The 25,413-nt window shown below is 35.8% G+C and overlaps 3 protein-coding genes across 3 annotated transcripts; 1 reads left to right on the top strand and 2 right to left on the bottom strand.

Annotated features, from left to right (window-relative positions):
- Positions 1–1,166: 1,166 nt before the first annotated feature.
- LOC138325088 (cell division cycle protein 20 homolog) lies at positions 1,167–10,177 on the bottom strand. The gene is made up of 10 exons (XM_069270495.1): positions 10,066–10,177; positions 9,158–9,549; positions 8,351–8,605; positions 7,546–7,671; positions 6,253–6,449; positions 5,914–6,008; positions 5,179–5,413; positions 4,304–4,429; positions 3,710–3,827; positions 1,167–2,977 (listed from the first exon to the last, which is right to left on the bottom strand). The coding sequence occupies exons 2-10, from the start codon at positions 9,426–9,428 to the stop codon at positions 2,796–2,798; spliced, it is 1,605 nt and encodes a 534-aa protein (XP_069126596.1). The 5' UTR covers positions 9,429–9,549; positions 10,066–10,177; the 3' UTR covers positions 1,167–2,795.
- A 102-nt stretch (positions 10,178–10,279) lies between these two features.
- LOC138325089 (glutathione peroxidase 7-like) lies at positions 10,280–13,732 on the top strand. Its single transcript, XM_069270496.1, has 4 exons — positions 10,280–10,620; positions 10,954–11,100; positions 11,334–11,448; positions 11,763–13,732. The coding sequence occupies exons 1-4, from the start codon at positions 10,312–10,314 to the stop codon at positions 11,954–11,956; spliced, it is 765 nt and encodes a 254-aa protein (XP_069126597.1). The 5' UTR covers positions 10,280–10,311; the 3' UTR covers positions 11,957–13,732.
- Positions 13,733–16,940: 3,208 nt separating this feature from the next.
- LOC138325094 (uncharacterized) lies at positions 16,941–23,052 on the bottom strand. The gene is made up of 4 exons (XM_069270507.1): positions 22,896–23,052; positions 20,383–20,599; positions 19,685–19,897; positions 16,941–19,132 (listed from the first exon to the last, which is right to left on the bottom strand). The coding sequence occupies exons 2-4, from the start codon at positions 20,385–20,387 to the stop codon at positions 18,814–18,816; spliced, it is 537 nt and encodes a 178-aa protein (XP_069126608.1). The 5' UTR covers positions 20,388–20,599; positions 22,896–23,052; the 3' UTR covers positions 16,941–18,813.
- Between the last annotated feature and the right edge of the window lie 2,361 nt (positions 23,053–25,413).

Consider the following 25,413-nt stretch of genomic DNA (forward strand, 5'->3'; position numbering starts at 1 on the left):
GAAAGCTAATGTTGCCATTGTCCCCAGAAAAGCAACACTTATCTAACCTTCCTGGACTATTGTTGAAGGTTAGACAAAAATGACCCAATTATTGATATCTGAAATAACACACAGTTAGGTATCTAAAGTACAACTGTTACAGACTCTAGAACCAGGTACAAATCTTTTCACCATTCTAGTGAAATGCAGATAACCTTACTAGTAACTTTATTTCCTGTACAGAATCATAAAATCCTCTATTCTTGATACAATGTTAATCTTTAAAGTTTACAACTAAACAGATTTTGATACGTCACTAGTCCAACTATTGGTCACAACCAGATGTAAAATCATACTACAGAAGAAGGATATTAGTCTCAAATTTTATTCATAATTTCAACAAAGGTTATTCTTAGAATACATCATTATTATAATGATATATTTCAAATATCTCCAATTTTAACAAAGTTCACAAAATTTATTTCTTATAATGAGAGATCTTAAATATTTCCCAAGTTAAATTCCATATAACAATAATTTAAATTTGAACATTATTTTCTTTTTCAGATTATGGAATAGGTATCTTTTAGGCACTAATTAGATAACAACACCTAGATCAATTACAATATTGTTTACCCGATTTAAACTGTCTTTAGGATAGAAACATATTTCAAATCTAGTAACAAATAATTTTCATGATCAGGAATATAAATATATTATAACTTTTTAATTGTTTGTTCAACTGTACAATATCCCACGGTTATTGACACGATTCAACAGAATATAAAACATGGTTTGAAGTCAACAACAGAGCATGAATCTTGTGATTCCAAAACCAATGTAATGGCATATGTATAAACTACATATACTGAAAATAAACAATATCAGAGAAAGAACTTTCCCCAAATTGCATTGAGAGGTGAGAAAACTTCTGATAAAGCTCCAAGTTGTAAACTTCATAATATTACTAATATGTGTGGGATTTCATCTCAGGCAGCTGTATTTATGTTTGTGATCTTACAAGGGTGTATTATAAAAATTTAATCTCCTAGGTGTTGTTGGAATAGCACTTATTTTATGTCTGCCATGAAATGGAGACACATATAGTACAATTGTATTACCCATGTCCTTCATTCTGTTCAGGTCTCGTATGAACAGAAAAACTAGAGTATAGGTCTTGATCTTAAATCTTCATCAACAGATCATAAATTAAATATCTTCACAACCCTGACCCAGAAAGTAACATTATCGTGACTTGTAGCAACAAGTGAGATTAAACCCAACCCATCCATAGGATAGTTATCACGATAAAAGAATGTGGTTATCTCCCCTGAAAATGTCATCATACAGTAAGTAATACACAAAACACAATATTAGCAACTTTGTGCTGTAAACAATCAACAACATGGATAACACAGTATTATACTGATGCATTCTCACAACTCCTCTCAACATCATTAACAATAATAACACTGAAAAAACGCTCTACAACAAATAATGCCGGTCTGTTAGGAACGACAGCTAGAATGTTATCAGTCCTATTATCAAATAGCTGAAAACTTTCTAGGTCTCTCTAGACTATTTAGGAATTGGTATCGTAATATAGTCAGAATTTTAATAGCTTTGCATTATCACCTGATTTTAATTACATCTTTATGCAGTTTTCAAAGGGTCTAAATTTTATGAAAACTCCATGATTTGATAATTAAAGGTTTTCATAATCAAACACTAATTTACTAAAGTACATGTAGTTGTGATATTTTAATATCAAAATCTATACTAGTTAAAGATGAAATGAGTGTAATGTTATTTAAGCATGATTTGTGTGAAAAATTCAGCAAAATAGAAAGAAAATTATATTACTGATCAGCATAACGGTAACAGCATTTTTCTAAACATGATATTAAATTGTGAAATATAGAAAATTACAAAAAAATGATATACATGTATAAATGATGGTTATTAAGTCAGATATCTGATAAAATCTTTCTTTTTTATAAAAAAAATTAATACATATATATATTGTTGGAACAGGTTTAGCAACATTTTCTAGAAAGCATTAGTTCTAAAGAGGTAAAGCATTATTGTATTGCAAAAATATCTGTATAACTGAATAAGCAGCAGTAGACCTCTAGATCTCCAGATACATCTGGTATGAGGTTCAATGTCCAAATCCAAAGATTATATTTTCACCGAGGCAGTCAAATTTATAACTCTAGGATTCTTACGGTCTTAATGCAACCTACTCTGTCTAGGCATATGATAGAGTTATCTGCCCTTGCAGAGAGGTATTGATTCTTAATATATGTCAATAGTTTGTGTGTAAAAATCACACACATACATGACAATGTCACAATCAATTATTCTATCTAGGCATTTTAGAGTTATCTGCCCTTGCAGGTAGGTTGATTATTACGTCAATAACTTGTGTGTAAAAAGTACACACATAAATGACGACATCACAATCAATACCTGCCCACAAGTGCGGATAAATATTATCGGTTTGAAATGAAATATATGTAGAGCTGAACATGTGTACGGAAAATCAGCAATAAAATGTGTATAAATCTGGAACTTTCACACAACACAAGAAAGGATAGAAAAGAGAAATAGAATGTCACCAAAACATTTGGCAGCACCATCGTGGCATATTCCATCAAACTTGCCAAGCACAAGCAAATATCAATGGAAAATTGTTCCTTCAACCCCTAAACCATCTCTTTGGTAGCAGCCAAAACAACACAGGTTTGGTCCATTTCCCAAAATTAGGGGATGAAGGATAATGTTAGAACACATGTTGTTTATCGATTTCTGTATTATCTAATGGAAGTCATTGATAATTTGCTCTTCGTTTCCTTTGATGATGAGCTTTGAACTTTCTTCTTCTGTTCATCCACTTGGAAACATTTCCAGAGACGGAGAGTTTCATCCGCTCCAGCTGACACGACCGTTGAACCATCAGGGGACATTGCCATGTGTAACACTCGAGCTGTATGTCCTGGGGAGTAAACATTCAAGTTAATGTAACATGACTATATCATATTCCTACATTAAGGGTCAAAGAAGTAATATCAACAGGACTTTCCAGATGACACAGGATCCAATCAAACGTAAGTCTGTTGGATACGAATTACTTCAAATGGTAAATATGGGACAAGGAAGTAATTCCAACAGTGTGGACAAAACAAAATTGTCAAATTTTCGAGGCGATCTGCCCCTTTATCAAGACATACAAAACGAACACGATTACATAATAGGATACGAACAGTAATGCGGGACAAAATAGACAAATTACATAGAACCATATTGAAAACTGACAAGGGCTATCAAATATTAATTCATCAATACAATATATATATCCGACATCGACATATTTAGGACTGAAGCATTATCTATTAAACCAGTAACAACCAGGTTACCAGTGAGAGAAATTTCAGTTATGTGAAATTAATTGATCCCTTTTATCTAGATTTGAGATTTCACCTGTATAATTTAAAATTGTGTGTTCACAAATTGTTGTACAGCCAAACCGTATTAATCAAAAGTTTGGCAGATCTACGGTAAACATTTAAATTTTGAACTACATTAATTTGTTAGTCAGAGCATTGTTGTAATGACCAGTTCACCCTTTATCTGTGAGCTGTCTGTTTAAACAATTCTGGAATAAATTGTAGCCAAACACCTAACACAATTCATATGTGTAAAATGAAATTACAGCCATGGTGAATACCTGTTAATTCTGCCACTTTGGACATGACAGGGTACTTCCAAATGGTGAGCTGGTTGAGAGCAAACCCGTGACTTGATATCAGTTCCTTGTAGTCCTTAGACCAGTGGAGAGCACAAACCTAGATCAAGAATAAACATGTGTGATATAAATTGATAATATTGTCTACTTCCGTATAGGTTGAAACTTCCAAGACAACAAATTAGATGGTCCATGTGTGCATAAGAATAGGACAAACTTTACACATTGTTGAATTAAAATTCTCTATCACCAGTAATTAACCGAAAGTTTTAAAATACACATCACTAATAACCAGTGACTATTGCTGATTATACAAGTCAGCCCAGATCTAAGGTTACCCGTCAATTCAAATGAAAGCATTTTACGTTAATCAGGTATACTTTACAAACAGCAAGATCTTTATCATTCACCCTTCATTGCATTCAAGGATATATGCAATCTAAATAAAGCAGTTACGCAAAAATTACACCAATGAAGGAGTGCTCTTTGCCCCAGTATCTTTTTCCTAGCAGCAGTGGATCTAGATATCGATCCACCCTGTAATGCGAGACCAATAATGGTATTTGTGAGGATTACCTGAGATTTGGTGTCGATACTCTGCAGACATGTGCCAGTGTTACAGTTCCAGAATCGAATGTGTCGGTCAGCTGTTCCACCCCCACTCGCCAGTAAACCAGACTGCCAAGGACACCAGGCTAAGGCCTAAAGTGTGAATGTTGTATGTAATATCTTACATGGACAATATGCCTGACTGCCAAGGACACCAGGCTAAGGCCTAAAGTGCAAATATTGTATGTAATATCTTACATGGACAATATGCCTGACTGCCAAGGACACCAGGCTAAGGCCTAAAGTGCAAATGTTGTATGTAATATCTTACATGGATAAACAAATATCTGGGAATTTCTTGAAATTAACAATTTCAACAAATTTGAATCCGTGCGAAATGAATCAACTATACAGTAGACAGGGTTGTAGAAAAATTGAAAGGTTCAATTCTTTACATATGCCGATACCAACAGGGCAATAATAAAGAAAGTTAAAGTTGCCAGTAAAAATTCAAGTGGAACTAGCTACATTTTATGTTACTTCCATCCCTTCATAATATGAAACATAGAGAATGGATCAAATGACAGAAGTTACAAAAGTCCCGATAACAATCAGGGGTTTCAATATCAGACGGTACTCGGTACTTTTTGCTGGTTAAATCTGGCTGTGGTACTGCCTGATTTGGGATAAATTACATTAGATAGCATACAGATGGTATATAGAAAAGTAACCCCTGAAACTGCAATGGAACCGCCTCTCCTGAAAGATAATGAAACCCCTGAACCATACATGTGTCCTGAAACTCATAATTCTATCAACCTACCTACCCCAACTGAAGGAAATAATTTGCAGAAACCACACTTATTTGATTGCTTACCATATAGGGCCTATGTATGACTTACCTTGACGGCAGCCTGATGCTGTGAAAATGTGTAGAGAGGCTGGCTCTCCGAGATAAAACTACCAGACTGGGCGGGCCAGATGTTGAGGAGATTGTCGTTGCCTCCACTGGCCAGGTACTTGCCATCAGGGGCCCACTTCAGTCCACACACTTCCTGATTGTGGCCTTGTAGTGTTCCTATGTGGTGGTTTGGTACCCTTACGTCGTGGTGGTGTATCGCACCACTCCTCGACCCACTGTAAACACATACAAATATATTGTTCAGTATTTCAACTTTATTTCATGTTTATCTTTTAAGCTTGTTAATGCTATCAATCTTGACTTTTATAAACCAATGAATACTGTTGTCTAGATTATCATTGATAATCTTTACGGTATAAGGAATAAAACTAACTTTAGTTTCGAAAATGAAACATCTGTCTTGGTTTCTTTGGCCTGGTCATGCAGATATCCCTATATCTTCAGTAATTCAGAAGTTATGATCTGATGACCAATTTACTGTTAAACAGCTGGCTCTTGTCTGATTTCTGACATCAAGGTCATGATTTTTGACCTGAGTTCAAGGACAATAAATTAACAGTATTACACCAAATTGTACATTTAGAATCCTTTGATTCATCACCTTTCTCTGACTCTCCGTTCAGAAGTTGTGACCAAACAAGAAATTATCAGAAGAAATCTATTGAGAGTTACGATAACCTGTGTATATATTTTGTGACCGGGCATGTATACGTACCTGCTGAGAATGTAGGAGTTCCACGACAAAGATCCAACTCGTGCTGAATGCCCAGTCATGTTCCTTAGTCTTTTGGTGGCTGCTACGTCCCACAACTAAAGAAAGTAAATCAGACAAAAACATATCAAGACTTTATCTACAGAAAATTATGGCTCAGATTGAAATTCCAAACTGATACTCAAGAGCAGGCATTATCAAAGACACTTGCAGTTATAGCATCACTGTAAAATTCAGACCCATCATTTGTACAATTTTGAATCCCCACTCTATAAGGATGCTACCATTGCATTACGAGTGTTCTCCCATGCTCAGTTGCTATCATATTCCATATTATCCTACCTGAACCTCTCCATTACTGGTGCCCACGGCCAGGTAATTTCCCTCTTTGATCCAGGCCACGGCACCAATATACTCGTCAGTCGTCTCCATCTGACAGAGCTGGTTGATTTCCCCGGACGCAGCGTTCCAGAGGTACACACTTCCACCCAGACATACAGCAAGGTGATTGTTGACCGACCAGTCCAACAGGTTTAGGTCTGTTACATACAAAACAATTTTGATTATAGTGTTGTTTTTTGTGCCTGTCGCATATTTGATTTCTGTATCATAAATAAGTCCATACATAATTGCTTTTTTGGGGTTTAAAAAAAAAAAAAAAAAACACAGAATAAAATTAAAATGTAATTAGGTGGCTAAACTCAGAAGTTATAAAAGATGTAAAAGTTGTCTCCCCTTACCTAGAAAAGACAAGGCATCACATGATTAAATACAACAAATGGTAACAAGTGAAGCAATATTAAGCTAGAGTTGAACTCAGTTGAATGTCACCGCCTCCAATCCATACATCAAAGCAAGACATGACAGGACCAAGCAAAACAGGACAGAATGGTAAAGTTAATTGCACTGACCAAATTATTGAGTGGACATAACATATTTCTGCATTTTTCAAGAAATACGAACACAATTCAATGACTTTGTAACTAGGGGGAAATAGTTATAAAAATTTTGAGTTATGTGGGATTTACAACCACTTTGGTTATAAATATTATCATTATGTTCACAATTTGTTCTTTAATATTGTGTGGTAAATCAAGCTACTGCAGAAATCTACGAGGAGCGCACAGACAATGCAAGTTTAATGTCTAATCCCATTGACACAATATTCTTATCAAGGAAACATTGAGAAATTGAAATTTAGATATTCTGTATCCATTTGCATATTGTCTAATCCCATTGACACAATATTCTTGTCAAGGAAACATTGAGAAATTGAAATTTAGATATTCTGTATCCATTTGCATATTAAAGAGTTTGAGTTTATCATCTTCCCTTACAGTTCAGTATCTATGTTGTGACAATGACTTTGCGAGCGTTGTCTGAATTACAAATTGTACTTTTCAAAGACATTCAAATAAAGTGAGTTTAGCTCACAAACCAATGACGTCCCAATCAATATACCTAAAATGGGAGTTAACTCCGTAATATGCAATGATAGAATACCTCAGATTAGGTAAACACATTAATCAATCAAGCAATTGCAGGTGTTTGATTGTTAACTGTGTAATGGTTTTCCTAACCATATTTCATTGACAAGTGCAAATCTATAGTATGTGAAAATTACTGTGATCTTACAATAATCATCGAGGATATCTGGTGCATCAAGGATGCGCTCAGGGACCTGGGGTATATTGCGAGTGGTCTTCTTGGCTGTGCTGGCTGGGGTTTTACTGTAAACAACTCGAAGATGGTTCTGGAACCCTGTAAAAAAGTGTAACAATAAAATATCACAGAAATGGATTTAAATGGATTTACATTTTGTCTTTTAATATATAAACACAAACAAACGTTTTATTGCCTTATGCTAGTATCACATCAGTAAACAATACCTTTTTCTTACAAAACATGAAATCTTTTTTTTTTTTACAAAACATATAATGAAGTAAGCCTTTTTTCTTCGATTAATATGTTACTAGTATGAGAGTTGAATATTGGTTATAAAATCACAATCAATGATTTGTTCAGGAAAACCTATAGGCAACAACTATCAATTAAAAAATGATTTTATAATCATTTACAGAAAAAACCTCTCCTATAAGCTTTCAGGTCCCTTAAGAACATAAATTCAAATTATCATGCATCTATTAAGTATTTGAAATGTGGTTTTTTACATAAATCTTACATGATATTAATAGAATAACTCCAGATGACTATAAAATAATCACAAATTATCTCCCATTTTGACTAATGATTACTATAATCAATGGTCTTTGGAAAAATACAGTAGTTATGATTATTGATTAAAATCGAGAACCAGTCAGATACTTCTTACAAGCTAGATTAAAGTGTTTAGAAAACTACTAATTATGGTTTTCTATTTTATCTACATAAACTATATATATATATATCCAAAAAGAAATTGGCAGAAGACTATATATACCTGCAGGTGCTGATGGAGCCTTGGTTTGGTAGGACAGAACCTTTCCCGCTTCTACATCTGTACCGTTGAGGTTTTCACTCATAACCTTCTGGTATTCCTTCTGGGAAGGACTTAACAGTTCAGAATCCTCATTGGTTGTATTGCTGTTCATAATCTTAAAGTGTCCTAAATCATACTGCGATGAGCTCCGGCTCGGAATAAAACGGTCTCCACCGCTCGGTGTCTTTGGGGCTTTTCCTGGGGTTTTTGCCTTCCCTGAAAGAGTAATTCAAAGATAGATTGCAAAAAATTATCACAAATTATTAGACAACTCCATATCATTGAACATCTCAATGTATTAGTTTACAAATCCTGACAATCCAATTAAATTATCAGTTTAAAGGTACGAATGATAATTCATGATAAATTACCATGATGTGATTCCTGATAACGTTTGTACCTGACTATTGTTTCTATCAGTGCACGTGATGGAATAACGCTAAAAGATGATAACCCACGTTGATGTCATTTCAGTGAGAAGATAGGTTATAATTACTTATCTGGTATCACATGGTACATGAATTAGTCTCATTGCCTTAAAACTGTGTTTGGTCAATCTTTTTTGTCAATTAACATATGTGATAGGAATAATTTACTATATTGCAGCGAGGGTATTAAGTATTTTCAGTATTCTGTAATTTGCTATGTTTGAATTTTGTAGAAACCTAAAACATCATGAATAATAATGATCTGAATTATAATTTTATATTAATCTGAATTATTGTGAAGAAACCAACTGATATCCAATCATAGGTTTGGATGAACTACCTCCTGACTTTGGTGTTTTACTACCGGAGCCTGATGCCGACGGTGTTTTGGGATTAGGATTATTCACAGATCTGTTCAAGCTCTTCATTGGAGTTTTACTGGTTGCTGTAGTAGTACTTGTGCTGGCATTGAGGGAACTGTTCACAGATATGTTACCGTCTTGGTGATTGTCCATTCGCTTTTGCCATCGCATTGTTGGCCCCTTAGATATTGGTGCATCCATTCTCAGAACACTGTTCAGCTCATTTTCAAAGTTAAAATGCGACATCATAAATCAAAACTTTATAATTTCGGTAAGCACTAATCCGTGTTGGTAAACCAGTTTGTTTTTACTGTTGGGATTTCCTTTATATAGACATGCCGTGGTCACGTCATCTACATAGATACATCATCTGAAATAAGACAAATATATCATAATATATTTTCAGGTTCATAGGTCTAACAAATGTTTAAAATTTCTATTCATTATAACAAATAAACAATTTGCAGAAAATGTATTCAAGGCCTAGATTATAATTATTAATCAGAATTCGGCTCAAAGTGAGCGCTAATAAATTTGTTAAGATGTACATAGATCAAATACTCTACATTTCAGATCTAACGTTAAATCACACTCACAACATTTCATAGTCCCAAGGTACACACAAAACAGCTTTTGAACATTATGCATGTATAGGGGCCTACCGATCGCAAACACTTTTGGGAACCACAATTTTGCGTTTTTCTCTATGCAGATAGACTAGCTTAAGACATATTTTTTAACGTAACGATATCTCTGATTACCAAATAAGATTCAACATTGTTGTGATTGGATTCATCATGATCATTTCGATCAATTAACTTTATTCCCGACATTTGTTTTATCTATTTTTACCATAATTTGTACATAAAATTCACTTCACACTTACCGTTCTTGCTTATTCATGTTTTTTTAAGTCATACAAATAGGATTAAAAACAGTATGTTGTTCCGTTAGGTTTACAAGTCCGAGCAGGTTGTTGCTGTTTTCGTATTTGATATTGCCGCTGTGAATATTGACCAATCATTTTCTTGATTGGGAGAACAATTCAGCGTTTGATTGGCTGAAATATTTGAAGTTGCTTTCTCGCACTGATCTCGCCGTGTGCGATAATCAGCGAGACCAAGAAAGAAAGATGGCTTCCGTCAACAACATTAACACGTTGCAGCAGAGCACGATTAAGAAAAAAATGGCATTTGTGATAACTTTGAGACAACTTGTACTTGTATTTGTGCTCATATCTATACTAAAAGTTACTTCAATCAATGCAATTGAAGAAAGTGAAAGCATTGATGTAGAAATGCCCACAATAGACAAAGAATCTGTAAATGCAGACGACATACAGTTCGCTGACGGTGCCGGGCCAGAGGAGAACGACTTTTACTCCTTTGACGTTGTTGACATGTCTGGAAATCCAGTTGTACTAGAAAAATACAGAGGAATGGTAAACAGATTGCGGCAAATAAATAAAATATTAAAAATACCAACTTACATCTTTACAGTATACAAATGCACAAGGACTTGCTAAGTAATTCACATAGATCTATTTCACTATCTTAGTACAAAATGGGAAAACATGGAAACGCAAAAATAAAATAAATATAAGAAAATGACAATATTAAAAAGAAGAGATAGAGAAAAAGGACACTGTGTCACAAGAAAATAAAATATGGAATTTGTTTTTTTTTTAACCACACAATTACAAAAATTAATGTGCACAAATATAATTATGTGCATTGTGCAGCCACTTATGCTTTATTTTTTGTTTATGTTGAAGGTTTCTCTTATTGTGAATGTGGCATCAGAATGTGGATTCACAGATGACCATTATAAAGGCTTGGTAAAACTGCAAGAGTCATTTCCAAGGGATGAATTCACTGTGTTGGCATTTCCTTGTAACCAGTTTGGAGCTCAGGAACCTGCGGTAATATTTATTTACGTAATAAATTTGTGTTTTGTGTGACTGAAAAAATTATACAACTTTTCAGAATGAAAAATTTAAGCCCTACCTGATGATTTCATAAAAAATATTTTCAGTTATAAGATTATAGATCTCTTTGAGTTTTCAATCAGAATCAATAATTCTGTTGTGGAGATCGAAAGAGTGTAACTGTATAAGTTATCTTAAAAGTGTTTCTCTTGTATTTCCTTTTCTAGAGCAACCATGAAATAGAAAAGTTTGCGAGAACAGTATACAGAGTTGACTTCCCAATGTTTGCCAAAATCAATGTGCTCAATAACAATGTCCCAGATGCTTGGAAATACCTCATAGGTAAGATTGATATTAAGTGTTAAGGGATTTTTGCCAGCTATTTTGGAAAAAGGACCTTAAGCAAAATTTGGGAAATAACATAGGTGCTTTTCAAAAATTTTGAAGATAACAGCATCATTTTAATCATATTTTCTTCGTAAAACGTTACATATTATATTATATTAAACTATTAATATTTTAATGTTAATATGTAAAAGTAATTTTGAAAGGGATATGTTTTCAATTACATATAGATATACAATAACTTCATTTTGCTATTGGATGTTTGTCAAATTCTGAATGCTTCAAATATTTCTCTTTTCTGGAAACATCAGAGCATGCTGGAGAACCACCGAATTGGAACTTCTGGAAGTACCTTGTTGATCGAACTGGACACTTGTTGAATGCCTGGGGCCCTTGGGTATCTGTCACTGAAATTTACGATGATGTAAAACGAGCTGTTGAAGAAAGTGTCTCCCACACTGTGGTAACAGAACCTGCCCTAGATCCTCATGGAGGAGAACTATGAACATACTTGCAGCAATATTCATAAATAGCAAAGAAAAAATAATTTGATATCTTTTGGTAAGCATATACACGTTTTCTGTCTTCCCAGAATCTTAAAACATTTGGGCCTATATAGATAACTGTTGTCAGTACACAATAGTCTAAATATACAGGTTACGGAGGTACCATATCATCCATAAATGAAAGTGAAATCACTGTCTTGGTTTGTCACAAAATCGTATAAAATTACCTGTTAACTTTTTACTATTTCATAGACATATTCATATTGACAATTATTATTTCATACACAAACAATTCTTAATTGGTCCTTCCAAGGATGGTAATGGGCATCTTCACTTCTTACTTATGTATAGACTGTTTTTATGTTAACTGTTAATTGCTGAAAGCTTGTTCATTTTGACATGTTAGTGTAATTGGTTTGAAATCCAAGTACAAAGCAATTGTGCATTTTGTTCAGGCAGAATTCATACATTACATAATGTACATTATATATAAACTGTATAAAATAACAGGTGCTTATACGTGGAGTAAATATCTGCTGTTATGAACAGGGTATCAAAGAGGAAGAAAATTGCAAATTTCTATACATTTATGCATTAGATATTAACATCAAATGAGAAATATCATGTTACATTGTAAAAGTTTCCTTGTCTAATACAGGAGCCAAACATTAACGATTTGTAATCAAAATATTTTAATATGAATATATTTTTGTGTCATATATTATTAAAATACAATCAGATGTTGGCTATTTAGTCTGGATTTCACATCATGGAGTTTGACTGCAATTTAAAATGTCAATTTGATTTTCATATAAAATAGAAATATAAAGATTTCTCTTTTCTTTCCTTTTTTCAGTATTGGTGTCATATGTAGATAATAAGATTATATCAATATCTTTTTCTTCTTTACTTTCGATTTCAGTAACTTTTTCATTACTTTTATCCTAGCTTGCATATTTTTGAATTTTTTTTGCCAACGATATTCATCACATGACATTAAATCCTAATTTTGAATCCATTTTAAAAGGAAAATGGTTAGGAAATATTTTCATTGTATTGGTAATTCAGTTACATTTTCAATTTCTAAATCTATCACCATTTCATAATAATTTGACCATATTAAATTTTCTTGTTGCTATATTCAAATGATGTGAAGATTTCTTTTATTGAGTATTGGAAATATCGAGTGATGTGTTTGATTGATCATGGAGTTATGAAACTGGATATATGTATACATTTTCTTTTTTTGACTTTTTAAATACAAGTGTTCTTGATAATGATTTGTTTCATAGAAAAACAAATCTGTTACTTTTGAGCATAATAATCAAATAACTACTGTAGCTTATACTCATCAATATGAATTCATTTTAACAATATTGGTTTATTGACCAGAAAATTGATATTACAGAACTGTGTAAACAGTTAATCTTATAAAGATTACAACTCCACTTTTTATATTTTTTATTTGTGTAACTTACACCCATAGTACATATTTTTGACATATTGAAATATATTGGTATACAGTACTCTATTGTTTTGTGCCTACCTGTGCTAAGGTAAAATGTGCTGAGTTAATGTTTTTGTGAATTATTTAGTATTGGTTGTTGTGTCTGTATTTGTATTTCAGATAAGGTGCTGCTTTACATGTTTTTATACGTTACGTTTTCTTGTGATTGTTATGTGCTATATTTTTATAATCTGGTGTTTTGTTCAACTAGTCATCAAAAAAGGCGTTTTGTCCATTTTGTTAAAATAAAAAGAAATAACAGTAATAATGATTGCTGACTATTTATTAATACCAGGAAATGAAGAGGCACGAGAATCATTTCTAACACACAAGCAAAACCCTCTTCAATAAATATTTAATGCCGAAAAAGGGAAGTGAATCTCATCTATGGGGAAGTCTGTTCATGCTCCCTTTGCTCTTTCGACCAGCCATCCCATATCAACTTTTCCTTTCTTACCAGACGGTTCAGATAATAGCCCTAGGGATTTATGATGGAAGTATTTATTGTCACGACCATTTAGTATAATCCAATACCATTTAAAAACGAAAACAAAAGCCAATACATACTGCAATAATCCTTGCTAGCATCTTGGTCAGAGAGAAAGTGCACCCGTGTGTTTAAAGCTGCGTTTGCATAACCTTTCCAAGAGAGAAACGAAGGCATTAAGATTATTTGTAGTACCTAGTGCTGATAAAATCTGTCATCAAGAATGTGATAGAAGACGCCATTTGAAGATTCCACATTCCCTACAGGTACAAAGGCTCTAATACGAAGAAAGAAAACGTCTTGAATGGAGAACAATAGTCATTACTAGGGCAATTGCCGCCAGAACGTCTCATATAGTTTATAAAATAATCGCTGTGTATGTGGAGAAACATGTATTATTGATTGCTAGTAGATAAAAGAAAGATCAAGTATTTAATAAGAGCACGTTAAACACCATCAAAAATTGCAATTGCCCCGCTCACGAGGGAATCCAAGATGTGTCATGATGTCCTTGAAATAATTTGGAAAAACACTAACATTCTACCACTAGCCCAAAGATATTAAACTCGTCTGTCAATATAAGTCAATACATTGTATATTGACAGCCCACGATGGTAGAGACAAATGGCTGTCATATTCAATATCAAGATATTTGACCAACAGAAGGACGAATACATTGTTATAGGCGATTGCCATAAGATTCTCTAGCCGAGACAACTGACAGAAAACCAGTCAAAAAAGACAGAATCCGGACTCAAACGTCTTCCTAGGGCCTCTTTATGGGTGGTCTGACTGTGAAATGCATGTTAAAAGGAATCAACGTCATAATATATATACCTACATTTACGCATCCTGTGTGGAGACACAAAGAGACAAAAGAGCAGCTCCCAATGAATCCTCTAGACAAATGCAACGGCCCGTCTTCATAACAAACAATTTTTATGAAATATTCCGGAATGAGGAGCGTATGCTGCCGGTTTTAACTATGTTCATGAGATCAAAAGATTGCAAGCTCGGGTGAGAAAGGAATGAAGCGCGTTGTTTAAACCAAAATGCTAGAAAGAAATATGATCTCTTACAGGTTATTAAAGTATTGAATTTTCTAAGAGCTATCGGCAACTGGTTTGAGTAGGTGGTTCGCTAATCCCAGAGACCACGGGCATCAGTCTAAGCATCACACGTATAAATCTAAAGTAACAATAACACTCCACATCATCCATTGGGTGGGGAGTTTTAGATGGCTTAAAACGACAAGTGCTGACTGTGATTCCTGGGATGAAGACATCTTAAGAAGAGTAAGCGATAGAACAACATACAAAATTATTGACAAGAGAAAATGGTAACAAAATCGAAGATAATGTAAAAAGTTCAGGGAAGAAGATGGTGTAAAAATCAAGAAAGAAAAAACGATGATGTAAAAGGACAGGAAGGAGGAAAATCAGGTAAAAGGTCAGGGAAGAGGAAGATGATGTAAAGGTCAGGAAAAAGAAAGATGATGTAAAAGGTCAGAGGAAAGAAAGATGATGTAAAAGGTCAGGGAAGAGGAAGATGATGTAAAAGGTCAGCAAAGAGGAAGATGGTGTAAAAGGTCAGGAAAGAGGAAGATGATGTAAAAGGACAGGAAGGAGGAAAATCAGGTAAAAGGTCAGGGAAGAGGAAGATGATGTAAAGGTCAGGAAAAAGAAAGATGATGTAAAAGGTCAGAGGAAAGAAAGATGATGTAAAAAGTAAGTGGAAAGAAAGATGATGTAAACGGCCAGAGAAGAGGAAGATTATGTGAAAGGTCAGGAAGGAAGAGGATGTAAAAGGTAATGAAAGATTAAGATAATGGAAATGACCAGGGAAGAGAAAAATGATTTAAATGGTAAGGAAAGAGGAAGATGATGTAAAAGGTCAAGAAACGGGAAGATATTTTTGTAAACGGTCAGGAAAGAGGAAGATGAGGTAAAACGTCAGGGAAGAGGAAGATAATGTGAAAGATTAAGAAGGAGAAAGACGGTGTTAAACGTCAGGAAAGAGGGAAATGATTAAAAGGCCAGGAACGGGGAAGATGGTGTAAAAGGTCAGGAAAGATTCAGATGGTGTAAACTATCAGGGAAGAGAAGATGGTGTAAACGGTCAAGGAAGAGCAGATGGTGTAAAAGGTCAGGAAAGAGGAAGATGGTGTAAAAGGTCAGGAAAGAGGAAGATGGTGTAAAAGGTCAGGGAAGAGGAAGATGATGTAAAAGGTCAGGAAGAGCAAAGAGGGAAGAAGATGGTGTAAAAGGTCAGAAAGAGGAAGATGGTGTAAAAGGTCAGGAAAGAGTCAGATGGTGTAAAAGGTCAGAAAGAGGAAGATGGTGTAAAAGGTCAGGAAAGAGAGGAAGATGGTGTAAAAGGTCAGGGAAGAGGAAGATGATGTAAAAGGTCAGCAAAGAGGAAGATGGCGTAAAAGGTCAGGAAAGAGGAAGAGGGCGTAAAAGGTCAGGAAAGAGGAAGAGGATGTAAACGGTCAGGACAGAGAAAGATATCAAAGATCAGAAGAGGAAGATGATGTAAAATGACATTGCTGTGAAAAATGGCATCAATTTTTAGGAAAGAAAATTAAAAGAAAAAAATATCGTGGCGCAAGACCAACAGATACACGATGGATATGGACAGATCACTTATAAACCATACCGAACATTTACAAGGTTATTATTTACAAACTGATATTTACGAGGCTTATTTCCAGGTATCACATGAAGAAATTTCATTATAATGTATTTGTAAATCTAGAACTAGGGAGAGACCACGTCATTTCACTATACCAGAGTTCTTTTTTTCTCAGTACTGTTTAGTCTAGCAGATGGACAGCGGCTCAGAGGTATCTTTTGCAGAACTAGTCCATCCATCTTCATCGAGAGGTGCGCATCTCCTTTCGGCCATATTTCCATGAATTTTATACTTTTGTAATTATATACGACTCTTCTCGTATATTATTTTCAGAAGAAACAACAGACTACATCAGTTCGTATTTTCTTCGTTTTATTTGATCATAGTCATAACATAAAACATGTTAAATCGGAGGAAAGTGTTTTGTCCTCTCTCACACTAGTCGTTATGACACACCGAGTCGACTCCATCAGATTCCGCTACCCCTATCGCTAGCTTTATAGCGGGTCGTCATAACAACGAGTAGGTGTATCGTAGCAACAATACTGATACACGCGCTTGTAATACTACAATTGAAAATCGTCATAAACAAATTTCGTTTATAAATACAAAAGACATCTACAAACAATTACATGTACATCTTAGAAGCAAACTCTCCAACACTTCCCCCACGCTCACACACGTTAATACACTGTCTACGACAGCTAAGTCATTCGTAGGATGTGATATCAGAAGCATCAAATTAGAGTTGAGGTCACTAGGTCAGCCGGGCTATCTGATCATTGGATACCTTTGGGGTTTTGTCCTAATGTCGTCATACTGGCTTTCCATTTATGACCAGCTCATCCTTGAGGCTAATGATATACTATTGTCTTGTCACAGTCACATGTACGGGGTTATATATTCATATTTTACCGTTTGTCGCAGGAATCGATGCGATTCTTAGAAATTTAAAACCAAAAACTTTTATTATGCAACGTTTAAATTTTTAGATATATTGTATTTTCATAATGTTCAGAATATATTTTCCTTATTCATACCTGATTGGTACGATACATATCTACTGTTTACGGTAAATGTGACCCCGAACACTGTCAGTTGCGTCCAGCCGACTGTCAAAGTCAGAGTGACCTCCCGTTCCGGCTACTACGTCATTGTCACGAAGCTACTGGTCATTGTCACCTTTGTTGTCAAGGTCAAATGGGCGCACCCACTATTCCTGTCTCTTGTCAGACGTTACCGTCTGTAGTCAGTCCCTGTCATTGGCAGTCCGAGCTGACGGAGTGACATTGTCACGTGCCGTCAGGATGACCGGACAGACTCGGTCACGATCACATTTCTGACTCGTCATTCTGTCCGTCGCATTGTCAAATGACGTCAGATGTCATATCAGACGTTAGGGATTGTCACTTGCACGTCTGTCGGGCTGAACCTCACGTGCAAGGACTATGGTCGTCGTTGCCACGTGAAGCGCATTCTCAGGTCTTCCCCGTTGTAACTGATGTCGGTCAGTGTCATCTACTTCCTGTCTCACTTCCGGTTCGTCAGTGGACTACAGCGGTAGGAGTTGGACCTATGGGTCATTGGCACTGAAGGTTTCCATTTCTGGAAACTTCGCAGTCTCAGTGACAGTTTCCTGTCGTGTGCTGTCATTCTCAGACAACACCGTCGCTTCTCCCGCCACTCTCGTGTCCGTGTCACTGTCAAATGTTGTTGCTGACGCCGTTAGACGTCGTCTGACAATGTCACATGTCGCCATGTAAAGCGTCGTTAGGTCAGAAACATGACGTCGCGTCTGACTGTCATTCTCATGACGTTCCAGTATCACTAGTTCGTCACGTACACGGGTTATTGGTCCCCTGTCATACGCAGATACCGGCCCCACACGATCAGGAGACTGACGACGGGATGTCGATGTCAGTCGTCTGGCCTGTCGGTCACTGGCATGTTGCTGACTGGAAGTTACTGTCACTGTCACACTGTCAGCTGGTCAATAGTCGTCAAGACGGTCGGACACGCGGAATATCTACCTCGTGTCCGTTTAGAAACACATTACAGTCATATCACAAACAGCGCACGCTGATAGCTGGCGTAATTTCAGAGCATGCGCAAAAACGTTTTCTACGTGACTGCCGATAACGTGTACATGAGCACACGTCCCGGAAGTTGCGGGGACACACTCAGGAGTGTGTCGATCCTCCTAAAAAGCCACGTCTGCGCATGTGTCGTCAGAGTCGGTGGATCATTCTATGTCTGCTCTGGGGAGTGTTACGTTCGCAGTGGAGCTCCATGCAAGCTGGTGTCCTGTTATCGTCTGAGCTGGAGCTTTGTCCCACAGGCATAGACACCACGTTTGGTTGATGTCCTTGCATTAGATCCATATCTGCAGCCGACATGAGGCGACTTTGGTATCTCCGGCACTGCCTGGCGCACCTATCGCGGCGGCTAACCTGGCGTAGGCGCCGCCGGATCAGGCGGGTGTTGATGGAATTTTGTTCGTGGTCTAAAATGTCGTCTGATGTGAGGAGAAAACGGAACATTCCACATCTGTGAAAATACAAGTAAATTTGTGTTACCTAGCTAGTCGTATTTATACGAAAATCGAAAAAAAACCTCTAAATCAATCAATGTTCAGTATGATACGTGGACAAACCATCCAATACCTGCTATATCACCGTAACAAAACAATAGCACATACAGAAGTTTGAGGGAAATCTTAAGATAAGGAATCTCCTTAATATTGTAATGGTTTGCTATGGTGCATCAGAGAAATGAAGTGGTCACTGATAAATCAAGTAGTTGTATGGTTGTCAATAGAATTGTTCGGATCCTGAAAGGATGCAGAACTTTTAATACTACTTTTTCATCCCCAACCTGATCTCCATTGCCTTGAGTGCTTTTCTTGTTGTTATTGGGCACTTAGAAACTCACGATGATCCTACCCACAACACACACATGAACATATTGCTTCAAACTGAGGCATGGCCAAGCATTGTTTACCTAGATTGTAGCACTTGTATCTACCACGACATGTGTTCTGTTTTACCCAGGAATCGCTGATAAATAAATCAACTGTTTTTTAAAAGCCTGTGTACCTACCCATCGTAGAAGTAAAGGTAGTCTTTATCCCCTCCCAGTTTTCTCCATATTTCTAACTGATCGTCGTCCTGGTAGATTGGCATCTCCGCTTCATTCACGACGTCCTGAAGGTTCTTAACATTAGCAATAGCGTCAGCGAGATTCATGTTGACTATCATGAATTTGTAGCCAGTCAGGCCACGGCGTTCGAAACTCGATCGGATCCTTTCGAGCCTAAAACAGGAATTGGTACAGTATAAATCATAAAGCTACACAATTCCGCCTTAGCATATTGAAGCATATTTGTGACATAATCATTTTGTGCGTGAAACTTACCGAAACGTATGCTCGCAATTACACTTAACGCCATATTACGTAATATGCAAAGGTATTATACGTTATTCGAGCTTGCTCTTAGTGATTGTACTATAATGGAAATGGATATACAAAGTAAAGCAGATGTGTATTTTACATCTCCAAAGAGCTTAGCAATGGTATATATATTTTCCCGATTCCAATAGCAAACAAGGATATACATGATATGTACATTGTTTGGGCACTGTAAGCTCATGTAAGGCAACGGCATGTGTTTTATGATGTTATTAATATTATTTAAGAAAGCTCTATATTTTACTCCGGAAAGGTAGTGGGCCTTTAATTATAATGTCATGTAGGACCCAGCTATAGAGAGCTACCTAACAGGGAAACAAACCACTTACGCCATGGCCACCCTCACACAAAAACCTCAGCTGGCCTTAAGCAGGGCCACCAATCGCACGTTGCCCTCCGTCTCCTGCATGGGGCTAGTGCCGTTTGCCGTCCTCCATATTGGAGTCCGAGTACAGCGCTGAGCACCCGCCGCGGAGGCAACGAGAATGGCGGCCAGCCACACGACCAGCAAAGGGCCGAGGCCCCGCATTTTTATGGTACGTCCGCCTACAACAGGTAAATAAAAGGGATATAAATGGCATGCATTTTTATGGCACGTCCGCCTAGAACAAATGAATAAAAGGATTATATAAGAAGCCAGCATTTTTATGGCACGTCCGCCTAGAACAGATAAATAAAAGGAATATATAAGAGGTCTGCATTTTTATGGTAAGTCCATCTAAAAAGAAATAAATTAAATGAATAAATTCATAACTTTCTATATTTAGACCAAATTTCTATGAATGAATCTCAAGAATGTACATGAAATGAGTGAAGACAAAATAATCGCGAAGATGAAATACAGATCTGAAAAGTCATATACGCGTTGGTTTTCAGAACACACAGGGACCCTGAGACCAACGCGTTTGAGAGGCTATTCCAACTGACTTCGATGAGGCTTTACGTTATGAAGAGTTATTGGCCTTCGGGAGCAGTGCTAAATCTCAGTAATGATGACGTTAAAAATGATCCACTCATTAAATAATTAGAGAATATCATAAATTTCTGACAATATCAATTACCTCCGAATTGTATCACATTACAATAATCTAATCAATCTTTGTTATAATGCCAATATAACCCCAGTGATTGTACTGTAAGGAGTCTATACGTAGTATGTACCTTATCTGGCTGTAAATTGCAATATGTCACGTACACAATACAAGAACTTTAAATGTGTCATAAAACTAGTTCTACGTGTGTTTTTCATGAATTTGTGATTAAGATATACTTTTTGTGTTGTCATAATTGGTTGTATTCAGTGATATTAAACTTTGATATAGTTTTAACTGTATCCATATCTCCCCTTAATCATTCGATCAACTGTGCCCATTCATCATTTGTACCAATATTTCTTCTGTATCCATAACTCATTTGTACCAACACCTGTATAAATTTCTCACATATACCCATCCTGCAACTGCACATATTCATCATTTGTACCAATCTCTCACCTGTTAAATTTTTTCACCTGTACCCATCCATCAACTATTGCTATTCCTCATTTGTACCAATCTCTCACCTGTATAAATTTCACACCTTTACCAATCCATCAACTATACATATTCATCATTTGTACCAATGTCTCACCTGTATAAATTTATCATCTGTACCCATCCATCAACTATACCTATTCATAATTTGTACCAATCTCTCACCTGTATAAATTTATCATCTGTACCCATCCATCAACTATACCTATTCATAATTTGTACCAATCTCTCACCTGTATAAATTTATCATCTGTACCCATCCATCAACTATACCTATTCATAATTTGTACCAATCCCTCACCTTATAAATTTCTCAACTGTACCAATCCATCAACTATACCTATTCATAATTTGTACCAATCTCTCACCTGTATAATTTTCTCACCTGTTCCCATCCATCAACTATACCTATTCATAATTTGTTCCAATCTCTCACCTGTATAATTTTCTCACCTGTTCCCATCCATTAATTATAACTATTCATCATTTGTACCAATCTCTCACCTGTATAATTTTCTCACCTGTTCCCATCCATCAACTATACCTATTCATAATTTGTACCAATCTCTCACCTGTATAATTTTCTCACCTGTTCCCATCCATCAAATATAACTATTCATAATTTGTACCAATCTCTCACCTGTATAATTTTCTCACCTGTTCCCACCCATCAACTATACCTATTCATAATTTGTACCAATCTCTCACCTGTATAAATTTCTCAACTGTACCAATCCATCAAATATAACTATTCATAATTTGTACCAATATCTCACCTATATAAATTTCTCACCTGTACCGATCCCTGAACTGTACCTATGCATCATTTGTGCTAACCTCTCACCTGTATAAACTTCTCACCTGCAGCCATCCCTCAATTGTATCAACTTATCATATGTACTGATCTCTCATCTGTATTGATCACTAACCTGTACTGATCTTACATAAAGCTATCCATTTTTGCCTTGTACCAATCTCACTCTAGCACCCACCTTTCGCCTGTACCAGCTGTATATACATGTTTGTCATTTACTGTTTTACCTATCATCTAATTAATTACGCCACGTCATAATTAATATTTAATCACGTTTATTTCTACTCCACTTTTCTTCAGCTTACACTATCATTTTGCCATGTTCTGAACATTACAATGCACTATAAACACGTATATGATTGTACTGAAATGTGAACCTTAAACTCCTTGTGACAGGTGATATATATAGTACTATAGCAAAATTTATCGCTAAGAATCTCTGACTAAATGAACTTGATATACAGTAATAAATAAGCTAATTATATAAAATACTGACCTTTATAAGCCGATTTGATGGGAGACGTTACGAGTACGTCCTTTTCCTTCGATATGAGCGTTATCTATGTGGACGGGTACGTCACAGTTTGTCGGTGGATGGCCGACCTTGGCTAGTGCTCTGTATTTTAGACCGAGGGTCCTGACCGTTGACCCAGATGTGAAATGATAAAGTTTAAGGGTTCAAGCTCTATACACTATATATATGTTAATATATTACAACCAATGGGGAGATATATATCTAAAAAATTGTAAGATTACATACTAGGTTCCTGGTGTGTCTTTGCATACAATATTTTATTTATTTTTACTAGTTTTGTCAACTCGGTGTTTGTGTGAAGGCTCTGTACAATTTTATCACGTGTTCGTGCACACGTCACCAATTCTTCCTTGACATATTTACTTGTACAGTATATAAATTCCGGGTAGAATTACCGAGTTTCGCTATCGTTACATTCAACTGGAATAGTATTGTGTACCCAAGTAAACAATTAACATGTTTACGAGTTCTTGTTTTCACGTTAAACATTTCTCATTAATAATACAGACTTGTTTCGGTGGCGAATTTCTTTGACTAAATACTGGGATATATATAAATGACCATATATTATACAGAGTTGTTGCCCTTGAACATGTTTACCATATAATTATAATATTGTAATTTACAGATTTGTTGCATTAGACGTACACTGTGACTTACCAGTGTTATCTTTATCACTTGTACGCGTGTACTTGCGTCAATAGAACTTCATCCTAAGGAATGTGTGACGTGATTTCCAAAGTTTTCTTTATCTGACACAATTTTGTATGGATCTGAGACTCGGATCTATTGCACTTTGGGCAAGAGCTCTGGGTTCTCTCCCCTTAACAAGACACATCATAATTAATAATAATATACTTCTGCTTTGCTCTCATCCGGGTGGTGTATGCGTTTTAGTGTACAGTGAGATGCCATTATAAGAAGGGCAAGAGTTTCCACTATCGCAAGGAGACACATTGTTCACGAAAACGTTCATATACACAGCATAGTATACAGGGGAGACCATCTTTAAATGACAGTTAAATGCCAATACAATACAAAATAAAACTCAATCCAGCAAAAACTGCCTTAGCGACCACCTCTGTATAAAGACCATCTGCTATTCAAGATCACTTTTCTAGAGTCCCAATTGACCAATATCAACACAATTCAACGTTCTGTATACAGACAATATAGCTATAAAGTTCATTTTCTCTTTGTTCCATGGGTGGTCTTAAAAGACAAGTTAGACTGTACAATACAATTTAACAGAATACAATACAATGTAGAATTACGCTCTGATTCACTGATACTACAAGAAACTCTGAAAACTACTATATCGCCATTGTTCCTGTATATCTTTTTTTATTTTCATCGCCAGTCAACACTTCCCCAACCCAGTTACCACACAATAAACCCTTATCAGAACACCACTAATATACTGGATAATGAGTTGGGAGTTTGCCAAACAAAGCAGACTGTCCTTATAGCTTTCTATATAGCATCTCACCATGAACCATATAGGCCCGGCTAGTAATGCATTTATAAGTAAAACTACGACGCACATATCTATTTGGCAGGGGCCTGTTGTTTACACTCAAACTCTTATTAAGGAATGCAGGCGAATGGTATTGCATGTTTCTACTGCTGTACTCATATAATCGTATGCATAGCATCTTGTAATAACCTACATGTTATACATAGAACGTAGTTTAAAACAGCACACATCCAGTATTTTCTAGTTCTTTTCTTTTTTCAGAAATGAATTAGGCCAACTTTTTCTCATTTCAGAATATGTTATTGACAGATGTAAAAGACAATGAGGATTGGAATCTGGGAACATGACCATACACACCCTCTTCCTAAGATGTAATTTGATGCATACATGTACCTTCACATACAAAAATACATATTCTTCAAGACAAGTTAAAAAAATGGTCATTGGGTCAAACAAGCAATACCAACGGTTGTATTTCAGAAAACACTGGACCTTATCAACGTAGGTCTGTATAGGATCTGAATTACTTGAAGTAGTAAATACGAGACGAAGCAGAAAGTCTCAGTAATATGGACAAGCATACAGGTATTTGTCCATTTTCGAGGTGATCTGCCTCTTTATTAAATATCTACACGTATACATGTATGTATTTATATACTATACGGTACATAAGTCTGGCTATAAGACACACCTACAGTTTAAATAAAGGGAAATAAGGAAACGAACTTTGCATGAATCATCAAATGTGAACGATTTGCATATAAGCGAATCAGATGTGGTAGGCTATAGAGTCTTTTATTGGACCTATTTATATATCAGTTTAAAATGATGACATGATGTCATCGACTCATCATGTCTTTGGTTGTGAAGATATGTACATATGTAGATACCAAATATAAACTGTCTCCCGATAACATACATGATGTACATGTACCAAAACCTTTGTACATAAATATATATCTGTATGAAAAGTGATGATCATTTTATATACATAAATTATTT

Source organism: Argopecten irradians, chromosome 6 (assembly GCF_041381155.1).
Source record: "Argopecten irradians isolate NY chromosome 6, Ai_NY, whole genome shotgun sequence".
In the NCBI taxonomy this organism is placed as follows: domain Eukaryota; kingdom Metazoa; phylum Mollusca; class Bivalvia; order Pectinida; family Pectinidae; genus Argopecten; species Argopecten irradians.

Excerpts from the sequence above, each read along its gene's own strand:
- LOC138325088 (XM_069270495.1), bottom strand. The coding sequence starts at position 9,428 with ATGATGTCGCATTTTAACTTTGAAAATGAGCTGAACAGTGTTCTGAGA. Across the intron at positions 6,450-7,545 it reads AGATATCCTCGATGATTATT|ACCTAAACCTGTTGGACTGG; the intron begins GTAAGATCACAG and ends TGTATGTAACAG. Across the intron at positions 4,430-5,178 it reads AGCATCAGGCTGCCGTCAAG|GCCTTAGCCTGGTGTCCTTG; the intron begins GTAAGTCATACA and ends TTCACACTTTAG.
- LOC138325089 (XM_069270496.1), top strand. The coding sequence starts at position 10,312 with ATGGCTTCCGTCAACAACATTAACACGTTGCAGCAGAGCACGATTAAG. Across the intron at positions 10,621-10,953 it reads TAGAAAAATACAGAGGAATG|GTTTCTCTTATTGTGAATGT; the intron begins GTAAACAGATTG and ends TTTATGTTGAAG. Across the intron at positions 11,449-11,762 it reads TGCTTGGAAATACCTCATAG|AGCATGCTGGAGAACCACCG; the intron begins GTAAGATTGATA and ends TGGAAACATCAG.
- LOC138325094 (XM_069270507.1), bottom strand. Across the intron at positions 19,133-19,684 it reads TACCTTTACTTCTACGATGG|ATGTGGAATGTTCCGTTTTC; the intron begins GTAGGTACACAG and ends GTATTTTCACAG.